A 26613-nucleotide genomic window follows, 5' to 3' on the forward strand; every position below is an offset into this window, starting at 1 on the left:
GCAAAAACAAGAAAAGGACACTGACAGGGGCATCATGTTACCATTACAGGACTCAGCCTCCTCCCACGTTGGTAGATGTCTTGTTGATGGGGAAAAACAGAAAGTGAAGCGGCATCTGGCAAGCGTATTTAAAGCATTTTGCACCCTTTGTCTAACTAAACATTGCTTTTTGTATTGGAAAGATAAGACTAGACTGCTGAGAAACAGTTCATTTCTAAAAGCAGGCCTACTGCATAACTGTACACTATTAAAGAGAGTGAACCAGCTCAACCATGTTTTCACGGGGGGTTGAGGTTCCAGCTCTTCACAGAAGTGTGTGTTTTTTCTCCAGTTTATCTGTGTTTAGTTTTAGTCAGTCTGGCTGGAGAGGTTGCGGCTGTCGATTTGCCGAGGCCAGAGTGGAGGAAGGGTGACGGTGGTCGTCTGAAGAAGGAAGGGGAATGGGGGGATGGAAGATGGTGGCGTGCACAAAGAGGCTTAGATCTCCTCTATGGAGTCAGCTGGGACCAGTCCTCTCTTCTTCCCGCTGCTCAGCTTCAGGAACACCTCGCCGTCCTCTCGCTTCCCCACACAAATCTAGAGGGAGGAGGCAGAAACTGAGCTGCTGTATTTTATAAATAAATTAATAATTTGACACATTAATAGATCCTCAAGAACAAAGGTGGGTGTCGAGGGGAATGCCAACAGGTATCATAATCTTTCTCTTAATGCATTGAATGAACAGTGTCAACAGAATGAATGAAGATTCCCACGGTAAGTGCCAGTTATTCAATGTAATTTATGCTTAGTATATGTTAGTTTAAAATATTAATAAATTGTGTAAATTATAGGACAAAAACAGCTCAAAATTTGGGTAAACAATTTAAAATGAGATATAATTTATAAATTGGACCATAGTCTGCAGTTCATTTGTGTTATTTTCTTTTCATTTTGTGAGTACAAGAAGATTTTGTTACCTTTGCTAAAGAGAACCTCTTAATGTAAATTATAGTGACAGTGCACCGAGTCTTCTTACAGCAGGAAACATAACTCTTAGTTCTGGTGTGTGTGGACATGAATAGTCGGTGAAAATTGGTTGAAAGTTATTTAAAAGAATGAAATCATTGTTTATGGAAATAATGAGCCTTGTACTGTTGACACAGATCATTTTGGTGCTAATCCTTTGCTCACGCCCTAACCAGGATGTACCCCAGCTCTCACCCAGCGAGTGCTGGGACAGGCTCCAGTCCCCTGCAACTCTGCACAGGATAACGTGGGCGACACAAATAGATCTAAGTAAGGTGACAAATGATTCAGAGGCCCAAAATGTTAGTTTGGGAGGGCTAAAGATAAATGAGAGAAGGAAGAAGAGCAGAATAAGTCATTAAATAGTATGATCATATTGGCGCACCTGGGATTCCTTCACAGCCATGTGTCCTCTCTCTCGGCTGCCGGGCAGGCCCTGGACGACCCGCCACACCCTCTCTCCGGGTCGAACCCTCTGCACGAAGTTAGCAGGGAAGAAGCCGACTTTGTCTCCACTCTTGCCCTGAAAAACACACAAGAATTGCTTGTAGGTGTCATGATGACCAATACATACTCTTAATCAAGCACTTAATGACTTTTACAGCTGGTTGAGTCTGAGTTCTTAAATAATGTATGTATTAATTGGGCTGATGATGAGCCAGATGAATGTCTGTCTTCTCTGACACAGAATTCCAGACTGGTTGAATGTTTCTGAATTTATTGATATGCTTTGAGTCGGTAGAGACACACAGCTTCTTCATTCTGAATAGTAATGGGAAATTAAAAAGCAAAGCGAGACAGACAGGAACACATTTCTGTCTGGCACATTTCAGTGCCAAGTGTATACACTATGTAAGAAGACAGGATACTCAAATTACACAAATTAAAGGCAATAAATGCAGACAAGAAATGATTTCACCTTAGTGTCAGATTTATTTTTCATGTTCTTGAAGAAACAGCAGATGATGGCGCGTTGCTTGCTTGTGAAAACAGATGATGTAAACGTATGCAGGAATATTTCAGTTTATCACCCTCTGCCTCAGGTGTTAATGTGTTTATTGAAGTGATTCACAAATGATACATGAGTGATGAACTGATGATTCACAAATTGTACATCATTTAAAAAGGTAACTCTGAGCAGCAGTGTTGATGTAAAGTTATTAAGAACTGCTGCATCACTTTGATACATTAGTAAATACTGGTCCACTGATGAAAGATACACTCTGCCCTTCAGTCAAACCTGCACGCATCTGCCTTTGTCTGTGACGCAAAAAACCCAGACGAACACTGACGCACATTTGTTTCCATCAGGAGTTGGTGATGCTCATAACCTCTTTGAGGTTGCAACACTAGTCAAGTTTATTATGTTGAACTACTTCTGTCTGTGGCTGCGTGCAAGAACTGTGCAGGTGTTATGCATGAAAGGCTTGTTTAAAGACATGACTTAACACATGCGCATAATAAATGCACACGCGCTCATTTTTGTGCACTCAAGAACACAGGTACGCACAAACACACTCAGCATTTGAAAATGATTTATTACCCACCTTCCACCACTCTTCGTTAGAGTCGTCAGTGACCTGAACACGATCGCCGGGACTAGAGGAGATAAGAAACAAGAGAAGATGAAAAAAGGGAGGTGATTGAGGTGGAAAGAAAAAAGGGGAGACATAGGTCGGATTCATGATGGGGAGATCAAGGGGGTGATAGAGTAAGAGCGTCAAGCAAGAAAAGAAGAAAGCTGCTGTACCCGTGGCTCCAAAGCTGACTTTTTTGTGTCCCTGTGAGAGGTTACAGATCAGCCGGCAACAAAGTCATGAGGTTTACATGAAATATGACTCTGTAGTGTCTACCACAGTGGTGAAGGCTGGCCCTGATCTGCAGTCAACCTGGCCTGCATGTTAATGATACAACCAGTTTTTGATGAGACGTTTCTACAAGCACATACACAGTGCACAAACTGTCCTAGATACACAGGCAGAAACTGCCGTCCTAAATGTGCTCCTGTACATTGAGTCCCCTGGGTGTCTGCTCTCACTACTGCCCTATATGATCATCGCTCACAAACACACAAGTTTGCACGCAGCTACATAAATTTACCAACTAGGGTGAGGCCCATATATTTAAACTAATGCAGGCCATTTATTAAATATTAAACAATTGTTCTGCTCACTGAGGTTTGTTCCAGCGCAGCTACTTCACTACTTGGTTTGGTTTTTGGAAAATTCTAGTTCTTACCCACAGTTAGACAAACTCTTTGATGCTTTTTTTTAGATCCCTGTATGCAGTTTGAAAGTATATCTTGAGTAGTGGGATTAGCCTAGTTTAACTGATGTCTGTGGGAAAAAAAAAAGAAAAATCCTCCAATAATAGATGGAAGGTCTGACTCAACATGTTGTAATTTATACATATATATCACATCAGTATCTCCTGTTTTTGTGCAATGAGGCTAAATTAGAGGAGAAGTCACAGTTTCCTATCATTGGGGTACAACACATGCACGGTAAAATCTGGTCAGCACTTGCCAAAAAGCTCAAAAGCTGGCGCACCATCATATATTAAGAATAAAGATGTGTATTTTGGCCAACATCCATTCAAGCAAAAGGTTCTGTCAGGCTGAGCACACCCAAAGAGCACCTGAGCAGACACTGTACCATTATTTCTAGCATCATCTGCTGTAACCCAAAATCGCAGCTCCAGTTACGCACATGTGTCATACCCCATGTGTCCCAGCAGCCTTCATTTAATAGCCTTGTTGTTGTGCACCCACAACCAGGAAGGCAGAAACACTCGCTCCAGGTGACAGGCTGAGGTGAGGGTCTGGATTCTGTGTCTTCTCTTTGAGTTAAAACAGTAGAAAGTATTAAACCTTCAGCCTCACTATTTTTGAGAGCAGCTGCTACTTGATCCTTTAAAATCTACCAATGGCGCTAAACTAATCTTACTTCTCCTTCAGACTGCAAGCTTAATATAAGCAAGGTCAAAATAAAATAAAAAATCCCCCAAAATCAAATCATAACCTGAACATTTCGCAGCAGACATTTTGGCTTGTCATAGCAAGAAAAGCGCAGGTGAAACAAATTTTGTTAACGATGGTTCAGTTCCATTCAGTGTCCCAGTTGGCCAGCAGGCACAATACAAGGACCCTGGAAGTTGCTCAAAGCCGTCATTTTAATATTATAAATAACATCTGTTCCTTTCCTGCTATAACAAGCCAAACTGTCTGCTTTGCAACAACCCTGTGGTTTACCCACACCAATTACCCAACCAGGTGTTTTCTCATGTTTTGCCTGATTAGGCCCTTCTCAGGAGTGTGCTGTATGATGGGTTTACTCTCCTGTTAGTTGTGTTGCATTTGTTAGGGTGGGGCAATGCACATCTTCATCACTCTTATTAGTACACGGACTGTGCCTGAAATCACTCCTTCGTTCACCCTTTCACTATAGAAAGACACTCAGTAGTTTACTCATTTGCCACATGCTACTTTTTTGTTCCGGTGTGGGATTTTGATTGTATTCAGGGCACTGAACACAAATTATAAATGGCAGAGGGTGCAATTTAGAACACAGCAAGGGAGATTTGGGGACCTTAATTAGCAGACCAATAAAAGTAATTCAAAACACCTGTGTAGGTGTGCAGGGCTTTTGAATTCAAACTACACAAGTGCTCACGTTTTCTGTAAATCTTTTAGTTCCGCAGTGTGTCCATAGTTTTCCCTAAAAATGATAATTTACACTTTTTCAATAGATACTCCCAGCGTAAAGTACTGTCTGATCTGGAATTCTGTCTTCCCCAGACTGACACAAAATACTTTCATTAGTTCACATATATTGTGCAGTCACACACAAAGAGCAACATCCCAGATGGCTGTAACCAGTCCCCTGGAACTACCTCTGATGTCTCTAACAATTCATACACACACATCCTGTCCTAATTTCACTCTCCTGTTCTTTCTTTCTTCTCCTTCCTCGTCCTTTATTTTACAGAGCTTTTACTTCTATTTGCACTTTCCCCGCCTCTCGTCGTCTCTGCCTGCCTATGATAATCTTGAGCTCTATGCCATCTCCCCTTATGTCTGTCTGCCCTTTCATCTCTCAGTTGTTCAGTGTCTTTATCCTCTCTCCTGCTGGGAGCAGAGGGGAGAGCTCAGTCGCCAGCTCTGTAAAGGGACAGTGATGGGCTTGGAGTATATAATTAGTCGTCCTTTCGGGTGCCCCGGCAATGTCCTCTGCAGATGGTAGGGACATATTTGTCCTGCAGGAACGACAGCCCGGGCAAAAACACAGACAAAGCAAATTAACTTGCACACACATAAAAAACACAATACGACACAAGCACTCCTGCACGTGCACACATTAAAATGCTTGGGATAGGCAGTCTATTTAGCTTTTACTCACTGAAGTTCCAGGTCATTCTGTTCCTGAGGCAGAAACTTGTAGAGCGCTACGTAGGTGTGGATGGAGTGAACTTCAATGCGCTTGGGCACCTGAACACAGGGAGACAAAGGGACGGGGGGGTAGTGAGACACAAATACACGCTTGAGGAGGAAAACTACAAGGAGTAACTGTCTGCACAGGGGGATGAAACAGAGCGGTACCATCCCACTGCTCTCCTCTGCAGGAGTCTGAGCTTCTGCAAGAGTCTGATCTTCTGCTGGAGTCGGATCTTCGGCAGGAGTCTGAGCTTGGCTGCAGCTTTCATCTTCCTCCTCGATTTCAATGTTGGGGACAGGGGTGTCTGAGGGTGGCAAGAAATGTTCTTAGAAAGGTGCCAGGCACGTACTCTCACCCACACATATGCAATCAGGCATTTAATTTTCCACAACCGGTCACAGTAAATCTCTCACACACACACACACACACACAGACGTACAGACATGCACAGGTAAAAACAACATATGCATGGGGGCACACATAGGCATGGACATAGAGCACATATGCCTATCCACATACATGGAGACACAGACACACAGCAGTGTTTACCCCCCGTCTCCTGAGTTATCTCTTCCTCCATGCTGCATTGTCTCTGCTGCATCTCTTCACCTCCCTCCCCCTTATCAAGAGGAGAGGAAAGAGTCAAAAGTTAGCACCGGGATGTCAAAGAGGATGCATTTGATAGTGGGAGTATCACTTTTCTCGCCCTGAATTATTCAGAATTCACACTGCATATATCAGAACTTCTCAGGATCTGTGTACTGCATTACAAAGCCTCAGTGCAGTAACTACCAAATCCCTAATAACATGATGTTTGGCCTATTTTACGCCTGAAAGTATAGAGGTTAGGAATGATTTGGATAAAAATGATTCAATGGCAAACTAGTAAACCAAAATCCATCATCAATGTGCCATTTGTTGCGACGGTAAACAAACTTTAAACCTCTTTTTTGCTTAAATTATTTCATAGTTACTGCACTTTGGCTTTGTAGGGCAGCATACATGACATACTATAAACTGTTCAGTCATGTGTGAAACACGTTTTGGGTTTTTTTTTTTTGGGGGGGGGGGTCTGCACACTGGTTCAACTACATCTTTAAGAACACAGTACCCAGTGTCATCCAATATGCTCTTTATTCCCTGGTGATCAATTATAACACATCATGCACAAAGTTGGATTCACAGTAAGTAACATAACATGACCTCAAAAGAGAGGAATCCTTTTTTTTATACATTTTGGGAATCACCATAACTCATTTGCTCTCTTATCACTCGTGGTATCAATCTTTTCATCTAATTTTCCACCAGGATGTGAAAATATCTCTTAATCAATCCTTGGTAACCTTTAATATCATCCAGCCAATTATGGCAGAAGTATCAACTACGGAGTGTATCTTTGGTCTCTATAGAGCAGGAATGAGTCCTTCAACCTGTAAATTAGTTCCCTCTTCTCAAAGTCACTGGGGTTTTTTAATGGGTTCCTATTTAGATGCCTGAAATAAGGTCTGTGGTTAACAGGCTTACACAACCACGGTTTGTTCTACAACATACATTTTGAATTTCAATTTTGAAGCTTGCACATGTCTAGAATAAGTAGGTTGCTATCAAGGGGCTAAATGAGACTATAGTGAATATGCCATCATGCTAAACATACAAAATCAGTTGAAAGCTATAGTGGTGGTGACACTCTAGTCCATTTGGGCAATTCCGGTCCTGGAGAGCCACTGTCCTGCATGCTTTAGGTTTCTCCCTACCCTAACACACCTGAGTCTAACAATAATCAAACTGTGACAAGCATCAGCTGCTTGATAACGAGCAACTCATTAGAATCAGGTGTGTTGGAGCAGAGAGAAACCTAAAACATGCAGGACAGTGGCCCTCCAGGACCGGAATTGCCTACCCCTGACCTAGTCTGACTGTTCAAGTTCATTTAATAGCCCAACGCCTTTTACGCTTAAAAAAAAATCCAAAAAAGTGGTTTTCAAGAAGATCATAAACTCTTTGCTTGCCACAGAGCTTATTTTCTGCAATAACCCAAAACCCACTGGACAACAGTCCCATTGGCTTGTTGTTGAGGGAACCAGGGCGACATCCAAGTCTACAAAAACACGTCATCCCTGCAGAAGTCAATGCTTCACCAGTGAGCTCACCAATGGGCCAATGTCGTAAAAACCTTATGTCTTAATCACACTCGTCCAACTGTCCTCTACCCCAACCACAGGGCGATGAAGTCATACCAGGCTGCGTGTTGGTGATTCTGACAAACTGCCAAAACTGGAGCGGCTCATCTGCGCCAAGGACGTCCCGTAACGCAAGGCCGCATAAACAGGGTCAACACGCATCCGCATAGCCTCTGAAACCACACACACACACACACACACACACACACACACACACACACACACACACACACACACACACACACACACACACACACACACACACACACACACACACACACACACACACACACACACACACACACACACACACACACACACACACACACACACACACACACACACACACACACACACACACACACACACACACACACACACACACACACACACACACACACACACACACACACACACACACACACACACAATTGTAAAAAAAAATTGAAATCACAAAAAGACACACTTCCATACAGAACTACATATATTACATTGTACATCATTATTATTGTGCCAATCTGGAGGAACCAGAGGGTCTAAATATAACTGCTGTCGGTTCTGGACAGAAATGACCCACTTTAGATCTGACAGAGGACCGCAGCCAAAAGTTAAAGAGACATTAAGACATTCCAATAATTCTACACGCTCTGATTTATTTATACATTTACTAATTGGCAGGAGATGTGTCTTATAGTGTTAATAGCTGTAATCGCATACATATGGAGCTGCTAACTGAGTAGAAAGGGAATACGAGATGGAATTTAAAATATGGAAATCTTTAGAGACCTTCCATTGCTACGTTTCATGTAGATGGCAGTGCTTGGTGCTATCAGAGTATTTCTGAAGTAAGAAATTAAATTTACTGCTCCTTTTTCCATCCAGCTCAAAATCAGTCGAATGGAGGGCAGAAAGCTTTTGTTTCTGCAGGGCCAGAAGCGCTGTTTGTGTGTGTGTATGTGTGTGTGTGTGTGTGTGTGTGTGTGTGTGTGTGTGTGTTTGTGTGTGTCTGTGTGTGTGTGTATGCAGGATCAAGTCGTAATGATTTGCAGTCTCATACTGAAGTCAGTGCCTCCATGCATTCGTCAGATAGGTTATAAATTAAACAGAAATGCAGACAGAAATTCTGCAGCAAGAGTGCCTTTAGTTTGACCGGCGTAGGTGTTAAAACTCATAAGTGCTTTAAAACGATTGCAGCAAGAAGGCATTTCTGAAAAGAGTAATTAATTAAAAAGGAGAAGAGAGTAAACAGTAGAAATTCATGCTCAGACCCTCCGACTCCTCCATATAAATAATTCAAGTCTCCGACCTTCAGCTTTTCTTTTTAGTGCAAACAGGAGAATTCTATTTATAATATGGCTTCATATCGGTTTTCATATGTGCCTTTATGAACCTTATAGGCTCTTCACTTTACTATCACGAACTATAAGCTCAAACATTCGATAAGGACCACAGTTTCACCAGTGACTTATATTTTAGCCCCAACATTATTCGGACGGGGTCTTCTTTCCTAAACTAATACTTCTGTCTGAATCAAAGCCTTCTATGATCTTAAAATATCATCTATTCGTCTCAAATATTGTAAAATGTGAGATGTCCATGTCTTTTTTTATTATTATCAAGCAGGAAGAGATGCTATACAAATGCAACTATACTTTATAAAGGTAGTAAGAGCCGCTACAGTCCATCCATGGCTGCGATGATGGTGCAGAGATGCAGAGAGCACAAATATGTAAGACCCTGAAACACTGACCAACTAGAACCAACTGGGCTTTTACAGGAGGGGGTCTTAAAGAAACCGGTGCTAAAACGGAGCGTTTCAGTCAGAGGGTGAACACAGGTATATTCAGACAGACAGTATGAGAAAAATAATGTTTTTTGTTCCACATTAAAGCATGTAAAGCATGTATCTTAATAGAGAAACAAATCCTTGCATACATCTCAGATTTTAATTGGCATTGAAGGATTGCAACCTAGAGCATTAACTGTTAAGTGCTTCACTCCTGCAGCGATTAGACTCTCACCCTTATAAATAAGGTTTAATATGACACAATAAACAGCTTCACCAAAAGGAAGTTAAGGGAAATTAATAAGCTGGATCAGCGTCACTCTAAACTGCTCATCCACAGTGCTGTATGACAACCCAATATGATGGTAAGAAGTATTAAAAGACCAAAAAGGGATGTCACGTGGTCCTAACACTGACTGTAATCATGTGAATAGATGGACGGACCTAGTGGCGGGTGTAGCAGGCACCATCTTACTCGTATCTATGAGGCTGATAACCCCTGATTACGGACATTTAATGGCGTTATAAAGTCATAAACTGGTGAAACAAACCATCTAATATTAATGTGTGTAAACAGTGTTTTTACTAAGGCTTTAGTTATTATAATTATGGGGACACTTTGAAGTGTGTGATTGTGAGTTTGGCAGTTTGCAGCCTCAGCTGCCCCTGGCAGAGTCCCAGGCGTCATGGCGCTCAGCTCGGCGTGATGACAGAGCTGTAGGTTTATTATACCCTGATTCATGGAGAGCGCAAGGAAGTGACAACACAAGGCGCTAATCCTGATTCAGCAAGGCATATGGTATGTTAGACAAAGGACTGTTTCACCTACACAGATGTTCATCCAAAAGGTAATGACAAAGAAAAACAAGCTCTCGTTCGTTGATGATGATGAAAGGAAGAACAAATTCAGGCACTTTTAGGACTCAACAGTCTGTGCTTCTACCACTGTGTTTAAACCTTTAGCAGGTTTACGTGACAAAGAGACAACAAGGAAATGGTTTGCTTCCATAATTGCATATTACTTAGTGAAAATGTGATTCGTATTCAAAGTGAGGTGAATGCTATGATGTAGAGAGCTAGTTTGTAGTAAGACCAATCAGTAAATAGGCAGAGCTTCAATGCTGATGAAGATTTAAACATGCATGTCAGACCATAATGTATCATCCGCCATCTGCCCAAGGATATACAATACAAAGAATAAACAAAAACATAAAAGCATAAACATTAGAAGTTATAAATATTTATTCACATACTTTCAGGGTGCAGACCGTCCGTCAGCCTCCAAGAGAAGCTGAATTTGTTCTTCCTCTTTATATTTTCCCACTTCATGCTCCTCGGTTGTCAGGTGAGATGGAGACAGTTCGGGTTTTATTACAGTGCATGCACAAGCACACGAAAATCTACAAATGAACCAAAAGGCTAGACAAAAGCAACATCACAAAGCAAAAGTACATGGGACGCATACATGACAATGCACATGTGCACTCATAAAACACACCTCACACACACACACACACACTCCCACACAGACACTCATGTGCGCTCACCTTGGCTTGGCTGAACTTCCTTGACGACAGATAATTGGTCGTTGACGAGCATCGGCGAGCTGAAGTTTCTCTTGAACGCCCCAGACTAACGGAGTAGAACAGAAAGAATCATTTTTTTGTTGTTGTTGTTTATAATTTGAGCTGATGGGGAAACTGGCTCCATGTAGAGACACTGGGACTTTAATAGAACCATTTGAAAATTAATGAATCCGAAACACACCAAGACACACTGAGTGGTGCACATGCTGCAGGAAAAGACCTAATTTCTGCCCTTGTGTCACAAACTGAAGAAGCGTGTAGCTTTCTTTGCAGCTAATTATGAACACGAATCCACTAAAGCCATTTAATAGTATTCACGTGCTTACACACAGGCACGGACATGCGATTCTGCTCGCGTCTGTCCAATTTCACACTGAATTGAGCATAGTGATTGTTTCATGTGAGACATCAGTTTGTCTTCGCATTGACTTGCAAATGAGCCACTCATTTTGTCATATTATGTTGACAAGAGAAACACTGTGGCACCTTTGTTCCTGTCAAGAAACCCGGGTTCTGGGTTGATGATATTTTACCTTTTGTTGCCCCCATCATTCCCCCCTAGCTCTGACTCTCACTGTATTTGTGCTCTTCCATCAAACTGCACTGAGCCCTTTTGAACATAGTGCTCTTAAAAATGTTCCTCGAAGTGGCTCTTGCCTCTTGCTGCATGCTAATGTCATCTGCCCTGCACTAGAGGATAAACACAAAAGCTCAGTCTGAAATATTCCCAATTTGCTGCAGAGTGCAGCAAACTCTCCTCAGGTCAAGAGTCTTCCAGTATTTGTGTCTGGGAGTTCTTCTTCTCAAAATATATATATTTTTATTCTTTTATTTTTATTTTAACACTGTAGGCTTCTCAAGCCTGTCAAGTTACCACAGGAACAGCGTTCCTGCTCAGGTTATTCAAATAATGATTGTAATCAAAACTGTTATTGTTGCTGGCTGTTAAAAATGTCTGAGGGAAATCAGAGAAATTGGTCTGGTGGCTTTGAGGTTTATTTTTATATCCAACTCGGTGAATTAAGGTTCATTTCAACCAAGCTACAGTTGATGATTGCTGGATCAGTAGAGAGAATAACTCTGACATGTTTGGTGAGTTTTATTCTGTTTCCGTCCAGTTTAAATGAACTCTGTTTTGAGTTCATTGGTAACAGGGGGAACTAGCTAGCCTGCACACTTTCTGTCTAAAGGTAACAAAATCTGCATACCAGCAACTCTAAAGATCACAGCATACCTTGTTTGTTTAATCCTTAAATTCTGAGTTTTACAGGGGTTGGACAGAAGGAGTTATCAGGCAACCGTGAAAACTCCAGAAAGTAGCCTACCGCTCTGAAGAAAGTCCATTATCCCCATAAAATGGTAATTTTGTTATTTCTACTTTGTTTTTTGTAGGGTTAAAATAAACAAGAACTAACATGGTAATTAGTGAGCTTTAGAGGTGCTCATTTTGGTACCTTTGGTCAGAGCCAGGCTAGTTGTTTCCCCCATTTCTTTGTGCTAAACTAAGCTAACCGCTGCTGACAACTAAAGTCAAGAGGGCGTGAGATTGAAAACAAACTTCTTATACTAGGCAAGATTTTCTATTTAGCCATTCAACTCTTTCAGAAACGGTTTGTAATAGTTTGTGTTATTGTTCGCTAGTGCACAGTGTTATGCTACTGGCTAACTAGCGTCTTGAATCCATCATGTGGGTCTTGTGGTTTCCCTTTTTGAATGACAAATACAGACTACTGCCATCTGCTGATATGGAGTTTAATTTCCCCTCAGGCAGATAGGCACAGAACATAGGCTACGTGCTAGTTGGCCGGTGATCTTTGCGGTATGTTCAAGAGTTGGACTTCACTGCCGCTAGTTCTTTGATGCCAGTTTTGAATATTTTCCTGAGATACCTTAAGCCGCTGGACACTGCTATCAGAAATTCTTCATCAGAAACTAAAAGTAACGTTTTCTTTTTTCTTTTTTGGCTTCAAATTGCTTGAAAATAACACATCATCACATACACAAACTTCACTAACAGGAAACTGAAGAAAAAAGAACATCATGTTATCACCCACACTGTCTGATTTTAAGTACAAAAACAACACAGTAGTGATTGATAGCTTAATGTTGCATCAATGGGCTAAGCAATCACAAGGGCATCAAATCCAATCATTCAAGTTCTGTGAGTGTATGCGCACCTTCCCATGACACGGCTGCTGCGATAGTTCTGATGTGCACCACAGGTGAGCGGCCATCTTACATGTTTTACACCGCAGAGCCTGTTTGGAGTTTCCTGCAGAGAGGGACAGAGATGAGAGAATGAGAGCAGAGGACACGGACATGGAGGCTGTTAAGTCCCGAGACAAATAAGAAAATACACAGCAGGCTGCAGATCTGCAACAGAAAGTGCTAACTAAGCAGAGTGGCCTAAAGATCACACAAGCAGCTTTTCGTCTGCTCAGGTAAACAGTGTAATCAAAAGCTGTCCCAGTAATATCAAGCTGGCACTGACACTAACAGCTTCATAATCAACAGCTCTTCTTCCAAAACAACCTGGAGAGATTGGAAACCAGCTGGAGATATTTCACTCATAATCGATTTGGCATGGAGTCATCTCATCTTTTCATCTTTTTTTTCTCAGTGACAAAAGCCTCTGTGTTTTGAAATGTTTCCCTGACATATGTTAGGCAATGAGAAATCCTCCGTTGATTGTTGAATGTTTTTAACGATTAAGGGGTTGAGTCACTTTTTATCCTTCAAACGAAAGATAAATAGATTTCTGGATTCGTTGTAGACGGGGGTGACATCGACAGGTCCATTGCGGAGAAGAGACAACAATCAAACAAATCGGATGGCTCGATAAAAACACTGCTTTTACTTTGAAGGGGAGAAATTGATTCTACTTAATCAGCCTAACAAGGAGCAGAGGGCTGGACTGTATTTGGGGGCTGCAGAAGAGTGCAGCGAGAGCGAGGTGATACATTGCATAAATAAGCTCACAATGCATGCATGAAAAAAAAAACAAGACACCACAGGCACAAAAGCAGAGGAATAGTCTGTAGTCAATCATAGCGACAAGAAGCAGACATGGCAGAAAACTAGCAGCAGCGAATTAGGGTTGAGAGCATCTCCACCACAGCCATCCCTGTTGTAATCTTAAGGTTTCTTTGGACATATGAACACTGAGAGCTGCATTGAAGACATGCAGTCCTAATTTTCCTTAAATGGAGTAGAAAAAAAAAATCAGCCAGTGAGGTGCTGTTTGAGAGGATACTGCTTTGATACAAGTGACCCTATTATGTTCATGCTACCATACCTGAAGGAATAGTTTGACATTTTGGGAAATACATATATTATATTCATTTCCTGGTGGAGACTTAAATGAAACAATCTTCTCATCTAAGTCCTGCACAGAGAGCCATTAAGTGTATTTCCTAAAAGGTTGAACTTTTGCTTTAAATGAGTTGTACAATCCCACTGTGGTGATACAACACTGATCATTGTCTCTATGTAACAATGTTAAATGTCTTTAGCCCAATAAAGTGTTCTACAGTGTTCACACGTTGAGATGCCACATAAACAAAGACAGAGAAGTCAGAAAATACTGTGAAAACTGTGGCGTTGGCTTGAAAAAAGCAACAACAACAACAACAACAACAAAAAAAAGAGTCCAGGGAGAAGATCGAGGACCTTACCCACTATCATGTGCTTGCAGTGCTGGCAGTTGGTGGGCTTGCGAAAAACATGGTCCTGGAAGCAGTGGGTAATCTGAGGTCGGGGAGGCTTTATGGGCAGTGATGGGGAAAGGCTTAGAGAGGGGGAGTGGGAGCAGATGGAGGGGTTGGGGCTCAGAGATGGTGAAATGGATGGTGAGCGGTCACCGACGAGAGGAGAGCAGGGCAGCAGCGGAGGAGAAGGAGGTGGCGGGTCAGTGATGAAATCTGGGGGCAGGCGAGCGTCGCTGTAGGATCTCTGGAAGAAGTTCTCCACGCTTTTGCTGCGCATCATGGTCTTGAAGGACAGAGAGCGCTTTAGTCTCTGGAGCTGCACATTGACAGAGACAGAGAAAAAGAGGGTACACTAAGATAAACACAAGATAAGCAAGACTGCATGGGCACATTTGGGAGCAATAACAAATGTCCAATATGCCTGCAGGGCAGTACAGGCAATATCCCACAAACACAAGACTCTTTTCTAATCTGCATCATGAGGGTTTCTCATGAAATGCAATATCACCTCATATGGAAACATCACATTAATAGATAAGAAACCTGTACTTTCCCTTCAGTGAGACCAAGGATAGCCTTCCCACAGTCACATTTAACAGGGAAGCTTGTGAATTTGGGCCCTGGTTAAACAAGATAAGCCTATTCTCTTCGAGAACACCCACGGCCAGGCCATACATCGAGGACTGCTGTGTGTAAATGGCATTTTCTTGGTAGTGGTGGCAGGGGGGCTATTGTGATGAAATGAAACAAGACAGTTTACACAGCTCTATCATCTATCAACAGCCTATCTCCTGGGCTCCTAATCTGATGTCGTCTGCTCATTGGACCTATTGATCGTGCCACATGCCTGCAACAGCCAAGGATAGAAAGTTGCATGTACCTTCCCTCATGTATTCGCCACCGTCTTACCAAACAAGTCTTCAAAAATTGATGTTTGCTGCATTTTTAAAGCAGGACAAGCGCACGACAAAATGTCAAATCAGCGACAGAGTGTGTAAACGCTGCTCTCTGCAGCCATCTAGCATTGATTGGCTCGATAAATGCATGTTTCCTGATGTTTCCCTCCAGCTCTTTGCACAGATGATGATGCCAGTTTCCCCGAGGGATAGGGAGCGATTTGTTACCCTGACATGCAGCGGCAGCAGGAGAGCAGTGTGAGGGCGTGGTCATGTCGCAGGGGAAGAATGGATCAACACACACAGACAAGCAGACAGATAATCAGTAGGCCACAGACTCTCTGTGTGCACACGCACTGTCTGTCTGCGCTCACTCTCTCTCTCTCTCTGCTCAACGCCAAACATAATCACTTTACAAGGACATGCTGTTTACAGCTCTGCGCGTCTGGGAATAAGATATGGAAACAGTTTGTCTATTTGAGTTTGTGTGTGTTTGTGAGGTAGAGCAAGAGAAGCTAAGTCTAACTGAGTGCCTGCTTCCTGTAAATCTCTATTAGAAAATTTCCCATCATCAGATTACACTGATGAAGATGAAGAACTAATATTATATTGCTATTTTAGCTGTGAGTGCACAGAATTGTATTATTGTCTGTATATTGTACTTTATGGAGGGGTTTTAAGTTGTAATTAACTTTATACAAACAGTAAGTCTGTCTCACGTCCTTAGGCCATTTCACACATGCACTGAAAACCTGAAACTATCGAGACTCTATCCAGAGGAGTTTTTTGTGAGGACGTAAATGTCCAGTTGGATCGGTCTGTGTAATGTTGATTGAGCTCATGTGGCATAGCGAGATCAGATAGCCAATGGGCATTTCGATGTTTCAAACATGGAATAAAACAAACAACCAAGGGTGAAGAAGAAGGGTCATTTACACAAAGGGTCAATGAAAATGTCTACCTGGTTGTTGATGACCAAACCGAATATTTTCCACTAAGTGAGAACAGTCACCTGTTGTGTGCTACCCATGTGTTAACTTCTGTGAGTTCATATGAGAAAATGGCTATAGATTTGATTTCCAGTGTTTAACCTCTGTAGACAATTCATAATGTTTTGGTGTAATCTATAAAACCCTCACCAGCAATCATTTAAAGCTTTATAGTCAACATAAAAAGCCTGCTTGATCCTACTGATACAGTATGTCTACAAGGAAAATTGTTAGCTTTACTCTTCTGAATTTAATGTCATTTGGTTGTTTCGTCTGTACATGTTTTATCTATTGTCATGTTTTATGGGGACCCCAGGAAGAGTAGCTTATGTTCTGCATCAGCTAATTGGGATCCTAATAAAATCCTACTGACACTGATTCAAGTTCAAGAACTTTATTTACCATTGGTGCTTGCGCACATAGAAACTCTTGTGCGGTTGTTCAGAGAGTCGAGTCCAATTATAAAGACACACAGAAAGACACATAAATCTATAAAAACATATACAAGTGATATCCCTTGATCAGAATTCATAAAGCTCCACCTTGAGAAACAAAATGCTTTTATAACTATTTTTCACATCCTGTAAACAGACTTTCATGAGTAAAATCATAGCGCTTTGTGTTCAGAAAAATGGAAATTTGGTCATGTACTATTTTATGCCAGCTGGGCAAACTTCATGCATGCTGATCAAGTTTGTCAAATGCTCCAGAAATCTACAAATTGACATCATTTATTTTTTAAAGAGTGCTAATAACCCCCTAATGATCTGATGACTCTTCAAGACTCTCGTAAATAATCAAGATGAATTAAAGAGCAAGTTGGGCTGGAGGAGGTTACACACCAACCAAAAGGATTTCTCCACAAATGTTCTTATTACCGACATTCACAAACAATCTATAAATCATAACAACCTATAACACCTTTATGAAGACTGTCTTATGAGAAGGTTGTACACATTTTGCTTGCTAAAAGCTCAATGCTTTTACACACACATCTCCACGTTTCCTGTGCAGCATCACAGTCTTGATGAGTGCTGGCATAACAGCTCCGGCTAGAGCACGGCTCATTTACAGCTAATCTAATCATCTGTCAGTGTGTGAGCCTAAAAAGCATCGCCGTAATCTCCGTTTGAACATTAGGTGACAGCATCATTGTTCTGAGTTAAAGCCAGTATGGTACCGTGTTTACTGTGGGTCATATTCATTTCTGTGACAGGTGCGAAGTCAATGAAGTCTCAGTCAGTGAGCCGAACTTCGCCACAAACGATGCCCTGGTTGTGATGTATGATCTAGTCCCATATGTGTTATTGATCCCCTGCAATTTCATGACGATGCCTGCCAAGTGAAGAGAGAATTCCCTCAAGCTTCTTTCATTTCTCTGCTAAGTGAAGCCTTTCATCTGCAGAAAATGAAGTGCCTCCCCCAAAAGAAACATTCAGATTTCGTCCAACTTGCTGATGTTTCATTCGCAAAATGCATAAGGTTTCCCATACTTACATGCACCTGCACAGTCAATATTCTTCAAGCAACAACAATCTCATTGCTGCAAACTCGATTTTGACAAGCTCTCTCCGCTGTAAAAGCTCATAATTCTCACGTCTGATGAATAACCCCAGTTGTCCTCACATGTAGCTGAAATAAATGTCAAAAATCAATGCTCCACAGAGGAAAGGGAGGGTTTTGAGCAGACATAATTCAATGATGAAGCTTTTATTTCGTTCGAAAATATGGCTCTTTGTCCCTCCATCTGAATTTAATGGGCCCAGGCTGAGATATATATGGGATGCACCAGCCTGTCCAGAGGTCAAGATGGAGCAACAAAGGCTTATTCCCACTGGGAATGTGACCATAAATACAGCCTGTGGCTGAGTGTTTCGAATGATTTACCAAGGAGAGAACATTTCAAGTGGGTGTTATCCAGTAATTCCAGCTGTCTTTCTTTTATAGGTTTTAAAAGGTCAAAATATACTCTCCCAGTCTGTAATTTGGTGTAAATATGCGTTTACTCCTGAACCGTGGCAATCCCTTTTGTGTAGTCAGCAGCAGAAGAGAGGAAGAAGAAGGGCAGCAGTGACAGTAAATGTCAATATAAATCCTATATGTACTGTATACATGCACTATTTTTTAAACTTACAGAACACTTGACACATTTTAATCTTACTGTTGGCCATTGTTTTTTTTAATATATTGATATAATATTCATATATAGAGTGAAAGAGTAACACCATTGGTCGGAGTGAGTCATGAAGTCAGATGAGCTGGAGTTTCCCATTGGCCGTTGCTGTTTCAAAATTGGTGGGCACAGTCAGTTGATCTGAACTATATTTCCAAAGTTGAGCCAAAGCATTTTGAGTAAGCATATATCACATGTCGTTTTATAAGTATACGGATAAACGGATCGTTTATTGGGATGATTCCGCATTGGGATGCTAATTTCCACGTAAGTGTTAGCACAGAGTTTTCAGAATCTATTATTTTTATTTATTATTTTTTCCTATCTGGTAGACATAAAGGGCTGAAATAATCCTGTAGCATGCTTAAATCTAATGTTTCTAGCAAGCTACAGGCACTATTCATACTTGGCACCGGGTGCAATCTCGCTCTCAACTGTTTAACATTAATAAGTTGTTGCATAATTAAATGAAAGCATTCCTCATACAATTTCTCAGCAAATATTACTACAAATGAACATTTGATATCCATGAATTCGCATTATAGACACCTCCACTGTGACAATTCCACCACAATTAAGTACATTCACCATACAGTAAAGGCTCCAGCCACACTCTAGGTTTCAACCTTGTCTTGTTCCCATACCTTTGTGCATTAGAAGAAGCTAGCCTTAAGCCCTGAAGGCCAACCCCTCCTCCATGTTAGCTGCATGTGTATTTCTGTTTAAGTTCATTGGGAGCAATGTAAACACTCGAGTCAAATCCTTTGTATGTCTACACACACATACTTGGCACACATCTCCCTGCTGACAGATGAGCAGATGTGGATGGGTCCCTTTAAGGGCTGAATCTCTGGACTGATGTTCCTCTTGATGTAATAATTAGTCAGGGGAAGAAACCTGTCAAGGGATCCATCCACCTCTGCTGCACATCTGGCAGCAGAGTCATGTTCTGAGGCTTACTTGATCCATCCAACCCTTGATGACTTACTGCTGTTTATTTACTGCTCCATGCTGTACCAGTGTTATTTAAATCTGAATCTACTCCCGCGCTCAATTCTCAGAGATCCATTCAATTGCAGAGGTTTCAGTATCTATTGTGATTTGCAAAAAATCTGGTTTTGCTTTGTCATAATGATGCATTGTGTGTAGAATTATGATGAATAAGATGGACTTTTATCTATTTTAAGTTGAGTCTATAATACGAAAAGGTTTGGAAAAAGTGACAGGGTGCACATATTTTTTCACATCACTGTACACCTCCACCGTTTTACAGGGTTCCTACACATTTTCCATTTCAAAATTCAATACTTTTCCAACCTTCTCAGGATTTTTCACTCAATATTAAACATCTGAATACCAATTGTTAGATGCTTATAATAAAAAAATAAAATAAAATCCATACTTTCCCATACTGCGTAGGAACCTGGGTTTTAAATCACAGTATCATACTTAGAATTCAATAAAATGCATGATGTTAATGCAGTATGTTTACTTTCTGTAGCTTGTGAAGTTATTTCCACTTCCACTTGTGTGAAGTTATTTCCACTTCACCATTCTCCTCTGGCTTCGTGCCCACCTTGGAGACTAGTTACACACAAAACAACATGCACAATTAGTATTTCTTTCCACAATGGACGTCACAGCATGCCCGACCTTGTTCTCAGCAAGGATATTTCAGTCTCAAGAAGGATAACCGTGCTGTGAAGGACACAGTTTCCCAGCTCAGTCCAAGTTCTAAGCCTTCAGCACAAGGTGGTGTCAAAGGAAATTATCACCCTCAGGTAATGGTTATGTGATGTATCCAGGTATAGAATTATTTACACCCTCACCATGTGGATTCATTTGTTTTGGGCAGGTAATGTAAAACTTAATAAGAAGATTGGAAATGATTGATTGAAGAGAAGGTAAAAGGAAAACCTGAAGGATTTCTAACAATATCAAAAATCACAGGGAGGGACCAAAAGATTACAAATATCTTGAAATCTTTGAGCCCAGAAGGCAAATAGCTTTAATTTTTATCATTATAAGGAGAGTATGTGTGTCATGGCAGAAGTTTGTCATTATGCACGGCAGCCTGGCAGATTCCCGCTTTGAATGAGAGATAAGAGATGCATAATCACAGGCTGCTTCCACCGTTCTGTACACACACACCTGCAGACACACACATGCAGACACACACACAAGCACAGACAGCCAATCATGCCCTCGCTCATGCACACAGATTTCTCTCTATGATTGTTTAATGTAGGAGAAACTGTGCGTGAAATAATAACGTGGATTTTAACCACTTCCCCTCACTGCAGTGCAATTCCTCGCCCCCACTTTGCCCTGGCAACTCATCATCCACCCATTTTCACTCACCCAATCACTGTTCACACAAACACACACACACACACACACACACACATGCACACATACACACATACACACACACACACAACACCCCAAGCACAATGGCTGTCAGTGTCTGACGTGGGGAGGAGGATGTTACTTCGGAGTGAGCATCGGTGGCAAGGAAATACATCTCCCGACTGATACTTTTCTTCTTCTCGTCAGCGTCACACAAATAGATATGCAGCCAGCTATTTTAGTAGCTTGCGTCCTTCTAGTGTCCAGGATTTCAACAGCTCACACATTTCCCTGTAGTGTCACATCAATAAGCATCACAGCAGTGGAGGTGTTACATTAATCAATGAAGACTTTGGCCCACTTCAGCCTCCCTTTGCGACTTGGCATCACTCAAGATCAGTGTCATCCCCCTTCACCTGAAGGAACAGTGAAGTGATAGTTAATGAAATGTGAAGTGAATTTAAAAATGGTTGTGTTTTGAAAGAGATGTAGGGGAATTAATTTGTGAAGTGACAGTGGTGACAATAGAAATCACCCATGTGTAGATTGTAGAATCATTAACAACACTTCAGCATTCACTATGCTAATTGATTGTAGATGACTACAATTAACATTGTCCTTTGTAAACAGCTGTGCATGATAAAACCATACCACTTTTAAAATACATGGTGAACCTTCCTAAACCACCTCCTTTACCAAAGTGCTGACAGCTGTCCCATCACCACATTTGTTAAGTCAAAAGACAAAAGCAGGGTATGCTTTGGGGTGTGGCCACCTTTTGATTGACAGGTTGCTGTGCTAGCGACAGGATAAAAGCTTATAAATCCATGGCACAAACTACATTAAAATAGCCATGAACTTGTTTTTCAGTGTTAACTTCGAAGGACCCTTTCAGAGTGTTTTTTCATCAAATGTAATTGTAACACTGCGGTCACTTTAAAATGTCTTGATCAGCATTAGGTTGCTCCTTGCTAATAGAAATAGTGTCAGCTAGCTACCACTGCTGATTTTCAACTGGCTCTGTGTCACAACGGTGCCAGCAACTGGAGCTCTTTGCTCACCCACTGGCAATAGTCCACCGGATGACTATCAGCTGGTGGAAAAATCGTCAGTTTCCCTCTTTAGCATTTAGTTAAGTGAATCACCATTGAAATGACAGCAGAAAGAAGCTTGAAGCTGCCTAGTGCTCCTCCCCAGCTCCGCCCCGGACATGTCCAAATATGGTCATGTCCGGTTTCAACAAACAAGGATGTCAACGGCCAAAATGCCAATCTCCTGGCTTATTCCAAAACCAATGGGTGATGTTACGGTACCTATGACCATCTCTTATATAGGGCCTACAGTCTATGGTCAGACCAGACCGATTATGGTATTAGATTACCATGACATTTTGCAGGAATTTCTGGTCCCTGCCATTTATTTTTTTTCAGAAAGAAGCCCCGCACACTTCATCAAGTCGACTCTGCTTCCCTACAAATGGACCAACTGAACGCGAAATCTACAGACGGAAGAGCCTACGGTCCTGTCATTGTCTCAACTCCAAGCCCCTGAACGCAACAGGCAGGTTAAACACACAGCAGAATATTGTAAAACTATAATACAAAACAATCATGTCATCTAAAGATGATTCACCGAAAGACAATAAAGGATGATATTGAATTATTGCCCGGCTATAATAGCATATAATTGCCACTTCTTTGGTTCATTTGGGGACCCTTCTTTATCTTGCTCATGTCTGCTTACTATCTACTCTTGGATATTTTAATACATAAGCTAAAGCTGATTTACTTTGGATTAAGCTGCCATCACTCAACATATGCGTTCAAGTGTTAGCATGAAGCACTAGAGTCAGATATCTCCTTCACAAAAAACACTAATATTGGCCCCAATCTGCGTGTTTTAAGAGCACTTGTCATTTAGCTTTGGAGCACTGACAAGTTTTCATTTTCAAGCTGTAGGCAATCCCTGTCACCTATTTTCACTCTCCCAGCTGTGTGAGTGTTTAAGTGCTCACGTTGGGTACAGAAGATTGGTTGAAGAATCCAAAGGGAGACAGTCACACCATGGGCAAGCTGACAAATGGACCAATGTCCCTAAAACATGGTGAAGAGTATTATTTTAGGTCTTTATATTTGTGCTAAGAGATAATCCTGTGCACTCATCTTTAAAAAGGGGGGTTCACTTGTGTACCTCCAGCACAGAAAAGACTTCAAACAGCTCTCAACAAGTGTTACACTATGGCTGCTGATTGCTGCTCGGGCATCTCATCTGCTCCACCAATCACATTTCTGCCAGCCTTGGCAATACACAACACATTGTAGGGAGCCAGAGAGAAAGTCCATGCTTCCTGTCCTCTTAATCCTCTGGCACAGTTTTCCTCTGTTCCTGCTTTCTGATATCCATCTTTATGGGAAATGCTGTTGATGGATTTCAGGGAGCATCTGTTATCAGAGCAAGCTCCCCGGCATCCTCATCTAATTAAAAACATCATGGACACATGGCTATGTGTCTGATTAGATTCCTTCAAAAATTAAACCCTGTGGCTGTGTTTTTTTTTTCACTTTAGGAATGGTCTTGATTAAGTGTTTAAAATAGATATGGGTGGAATATTGATGTGAAGGATTTTCAGTCTCCTGGGAGCACTCCTGTGGATATCAGAGCTGAGATTAACTTTAATATTCTCCAACAAGATTCCTTAATAGACTCCTATGTAGTTGCAAATACTCATTGACCTTCCAATGGCAGGGCACTATTGAATCCGCCTGAGCATTTAAAGGAAGTTCAAAAGATATTAACCTTTCTTCTGAACATCAAACATTTATGAGCAATGCCAGGAGCATTAGAGCTGAAGGTTAAAGGGAAAATTCAGATATTTTGAAGTGGGGGCTGAATGAGGAACTAATCTATATAAATATGTATTACCTATCTGCCCCCAGTTTGGAAAAGCTCCACGCGGAAGCTAAGAATCGTTCAGCTGTGCACAGGGGCAGCAGCTACAGATATTTTAGGCCCCGCTTACACATGCGCAGTTATTTTTAAAAACAGAGACATTTCCCTGCGTTTGTGCCCTTTGTGACGCGCCAACGAAGAATTCACTTCTGAAAATGATTCTTTCTAAAAACTTTGGCCAGAGTGGAGATTTTGAAAAACTCACGTTGCATGCAAACAGAGAAAAATGAGTTTTCTGCAGCCGACGTCAAAGTATGCGCCGGAACTTGTACCTGTGTCATAGGTGAGACCTATGTTTACATTTTTATTTGGCTGTGGTGATCATGGATCATTGGCTAACGTTTGCTCTATACACTGCCACCTACAGGTCTGGCATGCTCTTGACGGTATATCCACGGGTTAGTGTAAACAAAAAATCCTCTGAAAATGGACAGGTGTGCATTATGTTATTTTTGAATGGCTGGCCTGATTAGTTTGTGGTGTAAATGGTTGTGATGTGGTGAAGCTTCCCATTGAATGATGTGAATATTAATCAGTCATGCTTGGCACAGAATATGGCCTCATTTTCTTCCGTAGCTGCTGTTAAGGATCGAGAAACTGGAGTAGACCAAAGTGGAGAGAGCTAGAGCACCACACGGCCGACTTTTGTGCTTCTCACAGAGGACATCAAATATTTAGGTAAAGCATCCGAGTGTCACTTTGTGCGTGGGCGGCGAGAGGAGGCATGAGGTGGAGACGAAGGCTCGGCTAAGGGGAGAGTTGTATCAAGTATTTGGGCCTAATGAATCAAGTGTCCTGAAAGCCTTCCACTAACAAACATGCATTGAGAAAGCTTTCACAGCTACTGCAGTTGGAGGCCAGTCCTTGAAATCTTTGTTTATACAGTCCAGTCAACAAATTGAATGGAATCATAAGGACACTTTGTAAGGACACTTGAGGTTCACACAGGCTCACACTATACGGTAAAATGAATCTAGTCCTGTATATTAGGTGTAAAATACAGGCATGTACACGTTTATATAAATGTGGCCATTTATCCCTATTGCAATATAAACTTTCTTGCAACATAGAAAATTGGACAAAATTTGAGTGCAGCAACGTGGGGAATATAGAGGAAGATATTACTTTCAGTCATTTTCACCAAAAAGCAAATAGAGAAAAATAAATCCAAAATGAAATTAATTGTAACAATTATTTTACACATTGTACTATATATTAAAATGCACATGCGCATAAATCTACTTTGTGTGTGTGTGTGTGTGTGTGTGTGCGCAGGAAGTGAATTTGGAGAGGGAGAGAGAACGGGACAGACAGTGACATCACACATGACGTGTGAGGTTACAGCTAGTGACGCAGTCCTGATGAATACAACTCAAATTGTGACGACTTCAATATTACATGAAGCGGCGGAATAACAAGGAGGAGGAAAATCACAGGTAAAAAAAACCCACAATAAAATAATCAAGATTCGTATTCAGCCAAAGTGTGCGGAGGAGGCTGCTCTGCAAAGTTCAATAGCTTATGTCTTAGCGTTTCAGAGGTTAGAGTGTGACCTGAAGGACATTAAATGAGTACTTAGTTTACGGAACAAGGCTCAAAACTGGGTACTTGCCTTGGATGACACCGGTTGGATGGACATGGTGCTTGGACAGCGCTGGAGCTGAGAGTCGCTCTCCATCTCATTGTTCTCAGTCATCATTGATGCAAAGAGTTGTTTAAGACACAAACAATTAAAAAAAAAACACTCTTAACTCCTCAAACTGTGTCCAGTCGGCAGGAAATCTCAGGCTCCAGCCATACAAAGCTTGGCAAAGTGTGACAGATCCACATCACACAGGAATGTGTGCGCGCTGCCTTAGTGCTCTCTACACGAACTGCAGGTTGATTAAACTGTTTCTAAACATACACACACCAGCTGTTTATATTTCGCTCATGCCATGCAAGGAGATTTCATTCGGGATTGAGGCTCGTGTGTGGGAGATTGTATCGACCATTTAAGTGCATCTGAAAACTCCTATGTGGCACAATTCCGTCCCACAGTTAAAAAAAAAAGATTAAAACCAGCAAAGCATCGACGTGGAAATGTTATCTTTAGATCCAAATGAAGCTTGTGCCGTGGAAGGCAGGCGCTGGTGAGGTGTAAATCCAAAGCGAACTGTGCCTTTCACCGCTGCACAGACTTAAATTTAAGCGCAATCTGAGGCACGCCTTCCTGTGCGTCTGAGGCGCATGATTGGGTCAATTTTTACAACTCTGCCAGGATTCATTTAGACTATTAACATTCACAGTCGTGGGCGGGGGCTTATTTAAATCCAAATATAGACTGCATCCTAATTCGCAAACTGAGAGCTGATTTTGTCTTTGAGGATGAATGTTTGGGGTTGGAACAGGATGTTGTCCAATTGTATCGCCTGATCCCCGCATCTTTTAGTTTTAAGCTAAATCTGCAAAGTGCATCTGCTTAATTCTACTTTGTGTCACAAATACTTGTGAAAAGGAACTGTTACATAATTGCAACTAGTTCCAACAGGTCACTTAATGACACCATCTGGATTTTTGG

At 41.5% G+C, this 26613-nt stretch overlaps 1 protein-coding gene across 1 annotated transcript; it reads right to left on the minus strand.

Annotated features, from left to right (window-relative positions):
* Window positions 1–477: 477 nt before the first annotated feature.
* LOC310959817 (SH3 and cysteine-rich domain-containing protein 2-like) lies at window positions 478–25752 on the minus strand (the record flags this gene model as incomplete). The annotated part of the gene is made up of 11 exons (XM_083931274.1): window positions 478–576; window positions 1391–1528; window positions 2553–2604; window positions 5403–5491; window positions 5603–5742; window positions 5988–6057; window positions 7676–7791; window positions 10952–11036; window positions 13168–13262; window positions 14665–15013; window positions 25666–25752. 11 exons carry the CDS (start codon window positions 25750–25752, stop codon window positions 478–480), a joined length of 1320 nt encoding a protein of 439 aa, XP_083787400.1.
* Between the last annotated feature and the right edge of the window lie 861 nt (window positions 25753–26613).

This window comes from Echiichthys vipera, assembly GCF_963691815.1.
Source record: "Echiichthys vipera genome assembly, chromosome: 17".
NCBI lineage: Eukaryota > Metazoa > Chordata > Actinopteri > Perciformes > Trachinidae > Echiichthys > Echiichthys vipera.